The 14,658-nt window shown below is 45.1% G+C and overlaps 1 protein-coding gene across 1 annotated transcript in view; it reads right to left on the reverse strand.

Annotated features, from left to right (window-relative positions):
* Positions 1 to 8,205: 8,205 nt before the first annotated feature.
* The window catches only part of lef1 (lymphoid enhancer-binding factor 1), a gene marked incomplete at both ends in the record, with an annotated part of 35,657 nt that continues 29,204 nt past the window's right edge, over positions 8,206 to 14,658 (reverse strand). The window contains 5 exons of the mRNA XM_083909728.1: positions 8,206 to 8,240; positions 9,368 to 9,416; positions 11,661 to 11,768; positions 13,152 to 13,314; positions 14,086 to 14,205. Coding sequence (XP_083765854.1) covers positions 8,206 to 8,240; positions 9,368 to 9,416; positions 11,661 to 11,768; positions 13,152 to 13,314; positions 14,086 to 14,205 — 475 coding nt within the window. The remainder of the gene's footprint in view (positions 8,241 to 9,367; positions 9,417 to 11,660; positions 11,769 to 13,151; positions 13,315 to 14,085; positions 14,206 to 14,658) is intronic.

Genomic DNA, 14,658 nt, shown 5'->3' on the forward strand with positions numbered 1-14,658 from the left:
TGCGTCTGTATACAAAGGAAAAATCTGCTGATTTTTTTCCTCATCAAAATCCCAGTGAGAAACCCGGGTCACATTCACGTCACGGTAACCAACACCAGACGCATGGAGATGACTCAGAGTGACTCAAAGTGTCTCAGCACAAAGCATTCCTCCCCACTTTTTTAGGGAGGGGACAAATTACAATCATTACCATCGACGTAATCAATCATTTAAGTGTTTGCTCTGAACGTTACAGCTGATTGAAAAGAGAGCCACACAGTGTTGGGCCTGAGCACTGAGCTGCTGCAGAGGAGGAGGAGGAGGGAGGAAGGTTATAGGTCAGTGACAGGATGTGGGCCGGTCTGGCTTTGATCTCGTCTAACGCGGCGGTTGCCGTGACCCAGCTGGCAACGCTGCCGCTCGTCTTTGCCCTCCCCTTCTCTGACTCACTCCTCATTCTCGAGTCTCTTAAGGCAAAACATCCAATTGTGTCACTTCTGGTTGACATTTAGGCTGCCACTGCAGGTGGGCAAGAAGCAAGATGGAGAAATAATCTGCACGGGGGGGGGATCAGGGAGGAGGAGGAGGATCGTTACGATGACCCAGCTGCTAAAAACTTCATGACATTTTAGTGAGTAATTATCCGAGCCTGTGTGGTTCAGATCAGGTTGACGCCGGGGTGTAAAAATGTTACCCGACTGCTCAATCCACTTCACAGGACTCTCTCTCCCTGACTGTTAGTCGAGCTGCAAATGCTGTTCTTTTTGCCCTCTCGTGATCTGGACTCGAGCTAACATAATAGAGTTAGCGTTGGTTATTGACAAGCCAAGGAGAGTTATTTTAGACCAGCGCGGCATCAAATAGAATCGGAGATCAAAGCGAAGGTGGAAGGCTGCCTCTCGCGACTAAAAAGATGGATGTTTTGTTAAAAAAAAAAAAAAAAATGAAAAAAAACTAAAAAGGGGGGGAAAGAAAAAGGTATTAGTTTGCCTCTCGCTTGTGGCAAAGCCAAGAGAGTGTTATTGTAGGAGAGAAGTCAGCTGAGTCCTGCTGTTTGCCGCCATCTTTGCACACAAAACCTGACACACACACACGCACACGCCATCCTGCAGACTGCTTTACCACATGTGGATAAAAGGGAACAGGACAGAGGAGAGCTGACCCTGAGCAGCAGAAACTGAAAGGGAACACAGTGATCGGAGAGAGAAAGAGCAAGAAATAGAGAGAGAGAGAGAGAGGCCCTGTCGCTTTTATTTACCTCTGCCGCTCTCCCTCTTTTTTTTTATCCCAGGATCTCAAAGCCAGCCCGCACGCCTGAGACTGCACCCTGTTTCCTGGGGAGCATTTTTCCTTCTCCCCCCACCCCCTTCGCCACAGACATGAAAAGCACCGGCCTTTCCTGCCTGGGGAAGAGGCCCGAAGTGTGTGCGCGTGCATGTGTGTGTGGTAACAGTAGGGATGTGTGCTTGCGTGGTGGTTGGTTGCAGCGCTTCATAAGGTCCAGTCGACAAAAAAAAAAAAACTTCTGAGATTCAGGAGCAACTTGACCCCTCCACTCCTCTCCTCTGCTCTCCATCTCCTCCTCTCTCTCTCTACATTAGTGTTCAGGAATGCCGGCTGCAGGAAATGAAACGCTTCTCTGTTCAGACAGCTCGCAAAGGTTCAATCTCCCCTTCGTCTCTCTCCTCCTCCTCCAATTCCTTTCCCTCTACAGGACAGAAGGGGGGGGGGGGTGGGGAGAAAAGGGGAAGGAGTCGGACAAGCTCTCGCTCGGCTTTTTGAAGTGTGGGAGGTTAAAATAACTGGCACGACCTCGCGTCTCAATCACCGCTTTCACCTCCCGCCGCCGAATCAAAGGCGCGTCGGCAGCTGGGGCCCTGCCTGCCTTACTGCCTGCCTGCCTTATAGCCCCTTAACCTCCAAACCACACCAACCCCACCTCCTCAGCCCCTTCACTCACTCCCTGCACACTGAGCACTGCATGGGTTTCTTTCGGTGCCATTAAAAAGGAAAACACCGCTGACAAATTACTCTAAAAATAAGCGAGGGGAGAGAGAGACAGAGAGAGGCAGGGGGAGCAGACTTTAACTTTAGAGGAAAGATGGCTGAATGATGGGAAATGATGGTCAGATGGTCACTAAAACACGCCGTCACTCAAGTGTCACATGGACGTCTCTCAGGGAAGCCAACGCCGTACAGGCGAGGCACAAAAATGCCTTCCAAGCGTCATCTTTCGCTCTCCTCTCGGTGAATAATAAAGTCGACGCTGCAGCATCGTTCGCACGTTCGTCGCTAACACCACTTATCGTTGTTGTCACACGTGGGGGAAAAACACCATTAGCTGACTGTAATTCACTCTTCACAGGACTGTAGCCTGGAAAAATGAGATTCAGCAGTGGACAGTTATGGATCCTCATTTTAATTAGATGTACTCAATTCAATTAAGGATTGTGTTACTTAAACAAAGTAGTCTGGATGTTTGTGTGCAAGATGCACCTTTGACTTATTTTGAAGGACCACTCAGGGTCATCAGTTCTCCGAAAATTTATTTAGTCGTTTAATTAACACCTTGAAATGAAAACGAAGCTGCACACAATGATTAATAAGCCTCACAATTTCATTTCGCAAAGTAATATGCTCTTGATCGATCGTCAACAAAACCACCAAAATAAAAGCAGATGAAACCAATCAATCCATATTTGGCCTTTTTTTAGTTAATGTATAGCCATTGTAAGTAAGTTATTGTTTTTAAACACAACAAACCTAACTTTCAGTGTTTACATCATTCATTGACAGATCACAAGTCGGGTTGATAATGACCTCAGTCTGGAATTAACTTTACCAAATAGGTTCACAAAATACAGCTTTTCAAAATAATGGTGGCATTTTTAATCTTGTGCTTCCCTGCACAAGACAGTATGATAATTATTAGAGCATTAAGAGGTAGAGGTTTGTCTGAAAATGCTAATAAACACAGACAAACAGTTTCAGAAGTGGATTTTACTGCTAAAAAAAGGAGTAAACCTTCATCTTCAGGGAAGCAGAGATCATCCATGTATGTAGCAGGTATATGTTTTTGGTAATTTCTCAGAATTCCTCTGAATGGTGACAGAAGTTACACACTGGAGCTTTAAAGACAACAATGCCTATGAAAATGCTCTGCACTCTCAGCACTTTCTTGGCTCAAAGACATTCAACATAAAAAGAAAATGACAATAAAATAAATAAAAGCTTTGAAATGTTTAACCTCACATCAAAAAAAAAAAAAATCAGACTGGGATGTTGAATATTTCCCCTGAAGGATATCAGAGACTCAGACGTGAGTCAGGATGGGCTCCAAACTTAACGGGTGAAGAGGAAGAGGAGGAAAGACTTCAATATTGGGAGAGTTGCAAAGGGTGGGGTCTGGTTGTGGTCAAAGGGGGAGGGGAGTGGGGGGGGGGGGGAGTAGTCACTAAAAAACCCAAACCTCAGGCATGTGAGGGTGAGACTAGGGGAGCAGAGGAGGGTGTGGGAGGTGGTGGTGGGGGAGGGCATTGCCCACATCTGAGGCGGCATCGCTGGGGGCCCAGGCAGCTGAAGTCTGGCCGTGTGCCCCCGCACAGCTCAGTCTGAGCCGCTGCAGGCTGGGGCTGATGGAGGAGGGGAGGAGGGAGGGGGGGTTGGATTCAAAGGGCCTGCACAATGACTGCTCCCTCTGCTGTGGTCTCGCTTCAAAGGCCTCCACCGCCACTCATATTCACCAGCAGTCAGGACAGAGGAGAGGAGCAGGGAAAAGGAGGAGCAGGGAGAGAGGCAGAAAATGATGAAAATGAGAGCTGGGCTTGAGGTTTTTTTTTTTTTTGCCTCCTTTAACAATTGCCAGACTGACAAAAAAACAAAAAATAAACACGGCTTTCCTCAAGCCCACTGTTCCCTTCCTGTCTGTGCCTCCGTGTTACCTGCAGGGCCTTTTCGTTCACAGATAAGCATCTTGTGAGGGGAGCGGTTTTTACAAGGCCGCATGTCTCTCGTCCAAAAAACGGGGGCTGCAATGCCTCGAGGAGCCACCGGGGTGAGGAGGAGGGGGAGGGAGGGAGAGAAAGGGAGGAAGTGAAGAAGACATGACAAAAAAGCGGAGTGGAGAGCGGAGACCCTCATACTGTTACTGCAGCTGCCCAAACCTCAACACAATAGGCCCATGACTCAATCAAAACACGTTTCCAGCCGCAGTCTAAACAACGGGGGCACTTCAGCCGCTTTTTCCCCTCACGTGTAAACACACTGTAAGAAGGGTCATACCTTCATCTCTATAGGTGTTTCATAAGCTCGTCAGGGTCACGGGGGAGGGCGGGGGGGTGTAAAAGATTTGTACTTCTGAGCTAAAACGACACACATACACTGAAAAGGACTGATGTTCTGCCACCTTACACTACTGCTGCACAGAGTATACGCTTTGTGTTGGTCAGAAGAGTAAGAGAACGTGAGGAGGAGGATGAGGGCGGGGGGGGAGGAGGGGAGGATGGTGAACCATTCCAATTTCCATGTTCTCCCAACAGTAACATTAGCCCGGGCGTTGCTCCGATTTAAGCTCAAATCTTTCTTTCCCACTTCCTTTTCATCAGTGTGTGAAGAAGTACTTGTTTTTTCTCTCTCTCAGAGCAAGTCACTTTTTTTTTTTTTTTTGATGATGATGATCCCGGATTCCTTCCTCAATTATCCCAGGTCACTAATAAGGGCAGGGTGCGGAGCCACTGGGCTGTGCCACGCAGGACAGAATCTCGCCTAATTGCGGCTGGGCTGCTCACGTGTGTGTGACGGAGAGAAATGGACAGTCTTGAGATGATGAGAGGCAACAAATATGGAGGGAAAAGGCGAGATAAGTACGGGACGGAGAGCGGAGGATGAGTGGCAGTCGAGTGAGATTGGGTAAACGCCGCCGCAGTCTTGAGAAGGAGAGATTTTCTTTTTTTGCTCTCAAACACACACACACATACACACACACAATCCCTTCCCTCCTCGCTCATCAAAGTCTTCTGACAGCTGACTCCTGGCTGCACACATCAGAGAGAGCAGAGCCTGGGCACAACAGAGAGAGAAGCCACCAAAGATCTTTTCTCCACTTTCTTTCAAGTTCCTGGATGAGGACACCGTGGTCAGACGTCGTGACCCCTCGGTGCTCTTGCAAAAGTAGAGTTTTTAATGCACACACAATTCGACAAAAGAGCACCTTCATAAGAGCCGGAGCTCGATGACTCATGCAGATTTATGGCAAGTTTGCAAGTGTTTGCAACTCCATAGCCTCCACCAGAAGAATAAAAAAAAAAAAGAGCCACCTTTGTTTGGGAGCGTCTCCCCCCCTGTGAAAGAAATGTGTAGCAGCTGGAAACGGAAGAAAGCCTTGAGGGCATGTGTGTGTGTGTGTGTGTGTGTGTGTCGGCCAGATCTTTAAGACTGTGAATCAGTGGCCTGAGTCAGACGAAAAGGAGGCCGAGGAGAAACAAAACAAAGAATATGTGCACACACAGCGATGATACGACGAGTATCGGTGTGAGCAACGAGGGGCTGGAGCATGGATTTCACAATGCGAGGAATGACTTGGTGAGAGCCAGCTGTGTGACACGCTTCAGATAACAAAGACAACGTCGAGCCATAAAACGCCACTGCTCGACTCCATAAAACGCGTTAATATGAACGTTTATTAAGCATAAGCAGCCTGTCGTTTCGTCACGTTCACCCCATTCCCCACGAGTCGGAATGTTGTCGGTGTTTAAATCGGCGTTGGCTCCCAGATCGAATGACTGCACGCGAGTTTTGGCTCCGGTCAGAATTAGTGGGAACACAAGACCCATGTGAACGCGGCACTTTCTTCTTTGTTTGCTTCGTTTTTTTTGGCCGCGATTCAAATTCCATCATTGTCATTTCTGGTGCAAACACTAAGACGTGCATTCATCTGCCATAAATGTTTTTTGTTTTTAGCAAACCTGACTTTCTAGACAGGAGTTTGAATAAAGGACAGACATTGTCACTGTTTCACACTACCGTTCAAAAGTTTGGGGTCACCTATACACTTTTTTGTGTGTTTTCCATTAAAAGTCACACTTTTATTCATCAAAAGAGTTGCAAAATGAAAAGAAAATACAGTTTTCAAGGGTTTTCTAATCAGCCAATAGCATTCTTACACTTTAAGCAAACACAATGTACCATTAGAACACTGGAAATGGGCCTCTATACACCTATGTCCATTAAAACCAGACGTTTGCAGCTAGAATAGTCATTTACCACATGTATAGAGTGTATTTCTGATTCATTTAAAGGTGCCATATGTAAGAATGTGGCCAAAAACAGTTACTACATTTAAATTCAAAATACCGAGGTCTTTTTGGTTGACTGCAATGATTGGTAGACGGCGGTAGGTGGCGCCACATGCCAAAAACATGATTTCAAAACATAAACATGATTTGCAGTCTGCAAAATATTTTTTTTAATGCGAATATTTTGTCTGTACTGTTGTTGTTGGTGAGTTCAGTTTGTTATATGAACATTATTCCTGAGTCTCTGTGACATATTAGGAGGATTTTATGGCCAGTTGCTTTAGATTTATTACATAATGCAGCTTTAATGTTTAAATTCATTGAAAAAAAGTGCTTTTCCTTCATAAATAAAGACATTTCTAAGTGACCCCAAACTTTTGAATGGTAATGTATCGGTGACGGAATGGTTTCATCCAGGTAGGAAAATCCTGAGCATACCCGATCACTTTTGAACATTCTTCAAAATAAAAACCCACTGTAGGCAAACGTTCACCGAGTTTGGAAAAATACTTTCCCCCCCGAGAATTAACTCATTAACAAATGTCTGTCCAGACCTTTCACACAAGCCAGAGACAGATGGGGCTATGGAGGCAGCGACGGATGAAAAGAAATAGACAAATAAGTTCATTTAAAGATGTTTTTTGGCGTCTTCACTGTGCTAACCTCAATCCAGCTCTTTGGGATCTGCATAAATTGAGGGCTTGGGGAGTTGTGGCAGTATCCTTGGTATTATGCATATTAGTTTAAGGCTGTCATTTAGAATCAGCGAGGGTGTCCATCCCGCTGCGGCTTGGAGCTGCTAATTATTGGATCAGAGATAAAGTGCTTTTTAGCACTCGCTCTCTCTGCCTCGGCCTCTGCGCTTTGAAACATAGCAGTGACCAAAAAAACACACGGGAAAGAAAGAAAAGCTGCCCAACCAATTTTAGGTTCAGAGAAAGCCACTGGGTCAGGAATCGATCATGTGGAAAACCTTTGTCTGGTCGGGGCGATTTCGTCTTAAGACCAGATTTGTCACATCTGCCTGGCTTTTTTCGCCGCTGCCGAAAGGGAGCGGAATAACAGGATGCGAGCAGACTCGCTGGGAGGGAGACGGAAAGGGACGGAGAGAGAGATGGAAGGCAAAAGATCCAGTGAGCATAAGGAAGATTGAAAGAGGGAATATAGACTCGCATGCGCCACACATCGGGAAAAAGTTAATCCTTTTAACAAAAGCAGGACAGGTGACAGTTTGGCGAGGGGTTTTGACGCGTCACGTGAATCTATATATCTCGACATTTTTCACATGTTTCCATGACAAAGACACCACGGGGAGCGTGTCTTTGTCATGGAGGCATTATAAGCACCATGAAATCTTTTTAAAGGTATAGCATCTCATTAAGTGGCTGCCAAATGAGTCCTGTTCTGCTCCACAAAGATGCAGAAGGAGACAACACATGTAGTCCATATGGACGCTGAGCTGACATCTCAGCCTCCACCCACAGTGGAAAATAAAGGAGAACTGTTCTCAGATGTCTTATTTAGAACAACACAGCGAGGAGAACTTGCATGGTTTATTAAGAATAGTCCTCCGAAAAACCTACTTTTTCATTTTTCTGACACCCGGTGGAAAAGAAAAAACAGCTGACACATCATCTGACTTATTATCCAAGCAGCGTTCAACACACAAATGTTGAGTTTAACACACACACACACACACACAGAAAATCCAGTGCCTTTTGTGCGGAGGCCTTTGAGCAAACAATCCCTCTTGAGGCCTGAACAACACTGACACAATGACCATGGCAAGGTTAGGGTGGACCTTTTTAGGATTAGTCTGTGAGTACATACTCTCGAGTCAGTGTTTAGCAGTTTCAAAAGACTTGACATATACTGAACTGGAGCAGACAGGAAGGGGAGAGAGAGGGTTTTGTCTTACCATTTTTTTTTCCTCTCAGATGTACGCCGTTTTCATTCTCTGGCCTGTACCTGCAGAAAACGGCATCTTTTTTTAAAAAAAGGATTTGAGGCTTTTTCCAACTTTGGCCTAACACAGAGTACAGACCAAGACATTTTTTTTCTCCCCCCCTCCTAAGACCCTAATTGTCAATGGATTACACTTGCAGTGCTGAGAGGAAGCTGAAAAGCGCAGCTAAACAAGGTCAGCAGAAAAGACACAGTGTAGTGCAGCAAGCAAGCAAAATGATGCAAGGACTAGGATTGGTACGCAGTCGTATACAATGGACAGACTAATCCCAAAGTAGGTGTAATATGTAAAGACGGGGATGAGAGGAAGACACACAGATGGACAGACGTCTATGAAGCAAATCTGCAGAACCAAGACGGTCTGCTGAAACCAGAACGATGACCTCTGCTCATCTACGCTACAGACTGTACATAAAAATATGAATATGAGGCGACTTTTACTTGATTTATAACGTCAGCAAACATTTTCCTAAAGAGTTAAAGGTCTCATTTGCTAGATTCAGGTGTTCCTCAATAGCACACAATGGGCAAATTCCAATTCCTATCTTAACCCTCAAGCTCAACCCTTAATCTTAACTGGTCCTCAAAACCTCATTTCATTTCTTTGATTTCGGCACCATCTTTGTTATGTCAAAACACGCAATGCATTCTGGGTAGCCCTAGCTCCCAAGGGTGGTCTCGGAAAATCTCAATATTGAGGGGGATACAGCCCTTAAATTTGCCCCTCAACTTAATTTTTCTGAGAAATGGGACAGACCTTGTACTAGCGAGAGCGCTCATTTTTGAGATTGAGGGTTAAGATTGAGGGTTAAGATAGGAATTGGAATTCACCCGATGTCAATTGTGAAATTTGGTTTTCCCATTTTGAGGAGAATAGACGATACAGAAAGGTCCAAATGAGTGGACCCCAGTGTAAATGACAGCTGGAGTTGAATGCGGCAAATCACAAATCTGAAGGCTTCACAATGACTTTTATGTACAGTCTATAGTCTATAAACCTACATAGTTGTTTCTTATGACAGGAATGTCAAGTAACTTAACTGTTGTAACTCCCGACTTCAAAATGCAAAGACAAAGAAAAAGAACAAGAAAGAGAAAGAAAGTAATAAAAACAAGGAACTGTTGCCTACCTGTGGCCGTTTCCTGCATCTTCTCCCTCTTCCGCTTCTTCTTCTTCCCCTAAAAATATACAGAGGAACGCATAAAGTGTGGCTCCAGCACTCACGCTCACTAGACCACTCTGATATCCTGCTGCTGACTGCCATGTTCACTCATCCCCTGCTGGGCACCCAACCAGCATCCCCCGGACTCCGGACTTCACTGCAAACTTTGCCACGCTGAGAGGGAACGGATCGACCACGAGGCCAATTGGACTGGAGTGCACCCCTGATCCATCTCTACTGCCATCAAATGACTCACTTCCTGTCATTTCAGGGCCTTATTTTTAGATATTTCGCCCCAAGGCCGGGGCTGGAAAGTGGTTGCTTGTCCTGCTCTTGTGACCAGTCTGCGTCACATTTACATTTTTTTTTTAAAAAGACCACTATTAACATGAAGTGCAATTAAAAATGCTCACAATAATTGGGCTTGCAGCTCAACGACTGAAGAGTGCCACTCTTTTTCCCAGCCAGGTGGTAGGAGTGTTTAAGGATTTATAGCTTATTCTAAATCCCCAGGGGGGAGACTATAGGTATAGATAGCAGCGTTAGAGTAGCTCTAGTCAAATATGAGCACCACTTTGGTTTCCTGCTGCAAAGTCTGCTAATCCACTTATTCATGAGCTAATCTGCCTTCTACTGCTGCGGCAGACAGGGAAGAAGAGAGACTAAGTGAGAGTGGGTGAGAGAAAGGATGATAGAGGGGGTACACGGTGGAAAAAAAAACCCAACTATGAATGCTACATGCTCCCACTGCCAGTGCCTTGCCTATTTTGGTTGCCTGATATGCTGCCTGTGCACAGCGAGATTTTATTTGTGGGAGGGGTCACAGAATAGCACTCGCAGGGACGCAAAAATGTTTTTAAAGATGTCATTTCCTTTTATCGTTACAGTACGTCAAGTAGAAAGTCCCTCCTCTACTTTTTTTCTCTCCCCCCCCCCCCCCCTCCGTTACCCATCAAATATGTTTGTACTAACAAAGCTGGGAATGAAACGGGAACTGGGTTAACTGTCACTAGCTGACGTTGTGCAGCAGAGCTTCCCCCTCAGCGATGGCTTTTTTTTTTTTTTTTTGCAGCGGAGCGGCGGAGACAGAAGGAGGAGGGATGCTGTCGGCGTCCGAGGGGAGGCAGATAAACACCACAAAGCACTTTGGTGGTGGAGTGAACGTGAGTGCCGGAGCCACACTTTTAATAAAGGCTGGTGCTCTCTCACAAATGCATACACACACACACACTACACACACACGGGGACGGATTTTGTGACACCTTCCAAACACACACACAAAAAAACGGAGTGCATCTTTAATGCGGCTGAACCGCCTACATTAACAAACAAAATGGGCTGCTGCTGCTGCTTCTTTATTCTGTATGTACGATCCTGCCTCCACAGCTCCACAGTTGCTTTTTTTACATCTAAAGCTGATGCAGAACATCAAAGACAAGCATATCCATTACCAGGCAATTTTCACTCACTGTGGCCAATAATAACGCCCGTGATGCTACAATCCATTTGAGCGTGGATGGTAATAAGAGGGTGAATCGCAGTGTTATGAATTACAAATTAGCCTGAAACAAAGGCTGCACAAATGGACCCTATTAGCATGGAGTGCACTAGTGTCAATTAAAGGCGCCATATGTAAGAATGTGGCCAAAAACGGTTACTACATTCAAATTCAAAACACCGAGGTCTTTTAGGTTTGTGGTTGCTCGGCAGCTGAGACTCTACTGACTGCAATGATTGGTAGATGGCGGTAGGTGGCGCCACATGCCAAAACATGATTTCAAAACATAAACATGATTTGCAGTCTGCAAAATATATTTTTTTAAAGGTGCTATATGTAAGAATGTGGTCAAAAACGGTAACTACATTCAAATTCAAGATACTTGGGTCTATTAGGTTTCGTTTTCTGACGTAACTAGCAACCCGTGGTTGCTCGGCAGCTGAGACTCTACCGACTGCAATGATTGGTAGACGGCGGTAGGTGGCGCCACATGCCAAAACAAAAAAAATGCTAATGCTAATTGTTGTTGGTGAGTTCAGTTTGTTATATGAACATTATTCCTGAGTCTCTGTGACATATTAGGAGGATTTTATGGCCAATTGCTTTAGATGTATTACATAATGCACCTTTAAGTGTGTGTGTGATTATTGCGTTCCATTTTAAGAACACATCGTGCAACGGTGACATTCACAAACGATAATAAACCAACAATCACGCACACACGCAGGCGCACCTCTGTCAGCCTGTTCTGTTGATACTTACATAGTTGTCTCGAGCGGACCAGCCTGGGTAGAGCTGCATGTGGAGCTGCCGTTCCTTGCGGGCTAACTCATAATACTTAGCTTGCTCTTCCCGAGATAAAGCATGCCACTGTTTCAGTCCAAAAAAGATTAGGGGTAGAGGGGGTGGGGGGAAAAATAGCATACAGTCAATTGTTGGCATGCAGTTACACGTTTCCTTGCGTAAAGGAGTGCGCTGATGTTTTGCTAAAGAGAGGAAAAAAAAAAAATCTGTTTCAACTTCCAAACGTTTGTTGTAGAAAAAAAAAAAAAAAAAAAACGGGGGATAAAAGCGAGACAAAGAAGAAGGGAAAACATGATGAAGAGATTAACATGCAAAAGAGTCGAAGGGAGAGGAGAGAAGCGAGGGGGGGGGGGAGAAAAACTTTTGATTTCATATCAAAACACTGGTTCCAATTTAGCAGCGCTTTTTATTCAAACTATGTCAGCAAGCAATTACCCTATGCAGGCCACAAACTCGGCTTTGCTGTGGCTGGCTGCCTCAACCGCTAGGCCTATTCGTTAAGGCTTTTTAACATGGCTCTGTGGTTCCACTCTTTTCCCAATCCTCAAAAGGAACAAATTTTGTCATTTCAAACTGTGCCATTATCCAGGCATATTTTATTAGAGCCAATTTGATTCAACGTCACTTAGATAGTCAGTTTGTGTCCGTGCCGCTAAGAGGCCGCGGGGATCATTAAAGGGATAGTTCGGAATTTTGGACACAAGACCCATTTTCCAACCAGCCGGTGTGATAAAGACGTCTGGAGACGTTTTCAAGAAATTTCATTCAGTTCTTCTAGTTGCCGAGTTCGCTGGTGCTATGGCTAGAGCAAGTCAATGGTAAAAGTTAGCATTGCATTAGAAACACTCATACCCGGGGCAAAATCGATTGTACAACAGCAGACTATCAATAGACATATCTGTGTTGATAGAATATTATTTGAAACAAAACTAACCTCGCATCGCATGAATTTTTGAGGGACTACTTTCTCAGCAGCAGCAGAATCAGTCCGCCGCTGCCATAGCCTAATAGGAAGTATGACGCGCTGCTGCCGCTGCTGAGACATAAATCCTTCAAATTGCAAGGTTGGTTTTATTTCAAACATTCTATCAACACAGATATGTACTAACTTTTACCATTGACTTGTGCTAGCCATAGCACCAGCGAACTCAGCAACTAGAAGAACTGAATGAAATGTCTTGAAAACGTCTCTAGACGTCTCCATCACACCGGCTGAGTTGGAAAATATGTCAAAATTTCTGAACTATCCCTTTAAGATACTTCTCATGACTAGTTCTTAGAGAGGAACCTTCAACCTTTGTGATTTCTTCAACTAGTTTGACCCGGGAAGTTGAGTTTGGGAACTTCAACTGTGACGATTCAACCCAGTCAATCAAAAGTATAATTTAGAGCGGAAAAAAGGGAGAACGAGATCGTCCTAAGAGAGAGAGGACCATCGACGTGACCTACCCTCCGTCCCAGGATCTGATTGATGGCAGCGCTCTCCTTCAGCGTGCACTCGGCGACCACGTTGGCGCGCATCTCTTTCATGTAGAGCATGAAGGCGTTTAGCGGCTTCTTGATGTGCGGTCTTTTGGGCTCCTGCTCCTTTCTCTGGTCGTGTTGGGATTTCCTGTAGTAACAAAGTAGAAGAAAGCAACAGGGATGCAAGTAAAGCACAGGTAGGAATGGAATGGGGGTGGAATGAACCAAAACTTTGACTCAAAAGCAACGAAGGGACTGGTTTGCCATCAGCCAACAGTGAGACGCGTGACTGGGGTAGCCACGCGATGTGCCCATTCCTTTAATCATGAGCAGTTGCAGCCACGACCGACATGCAGGGAGATTACTTCACCAGTAATGGCAAACAAACGTTTTCAGTTTACAGCAGATTCATCGCTTTAAACCAAATGCACACACTTAAAAAACTAACCCTCCCTCCTTCTCCTGACGTACTTTCTAACAACATCCTCAGTGCAGTGTTGGTATGAGGTTGGCCATGAATAATGGAAGCGTCAGATCCCCCAACTGCACACACTGTGGATGTGAATTCAGTTCATCCACGAGCACTAATCTAGGACCCGTATCTGTGGCTGGTAAAGTGTGTTGTGAACCCTGAGGCCATATGAAGCATAGGCCTGTTATCAGTGGAGCACGGGGCCCTCGCTGCTTATCTGCTCACATCAAGGGAACGAGAACAAGGCTCTGACAGTGGGTTTGTTCAGCGATGGCCTGCTGCCGTGTTGGTGGTGGTGGTGGTGGTGGTGCACAAATACCTGGAAGTATGTCGTCTAAGAACACTGCTGATTGATGGGTGAAGGGAGAAGTCGTGCAATTAAAATAAAAAAAAAAGTGAGTGAACGAGTTGTTTGATGAAAGCCATTTTTGTGCTTGTGGGACTCACATGTGCATGATGTCTGTGTCATGCGTTGGCTCTTGTTTGACCTGTGGGTTGACGATGGCCGGGTGGGGAATCCCTGTGGCGTGGGGACCTGGAGGGCCAGGAACCATGTGGTGTGAGAACCTGCAAACATTACAGCAAGAGGACATGGCCTTTAATTACGCAGGCAGGTCTCCTGAAGTGACAAAAAATGTCTTTTAAAAATATTTCCAGTGCTTAGAAAGACATATTGGAGAGGGCAGTGGGAGCAAGTTGACGATTACTTTAGTTCCTATGCATGAAGCTCTCGTAGATCTAGATCTTTTTGCACAAATTTCAACCATGTTCATGCAATTTTAGTGTAATAACCATCCTCAGCAAAACAAAGTGCAATACTGTCTATTTTCAAAAATTATCTTTGAATGATCTATTGTTTTTTTTATATACAGTTTTTTATCTTTAATTAAATGTAATTTATACTGTGCCTGTTGTCTCCTGTACCTTTTTGCACTGATGTGAGGGTTTCTACCTCAATTTCGTTGCATTTTGCAAAGATAATCTATTCTAATCTATTCTAATCTTGGGTTAAGCCAAATG

This window comes from Microchirus variegatus (genome assembly GCF_963457635.1).
Source record: "Microchirus variegatus genome assembly, chromosome: 23".
Classification (NCBI taxonomy): Eukaryota; Metazoa; Chordata; class Actinopteri; order Pleuronectiformes; family Soleidae; genus Microchirus; species Microchirus variegatus.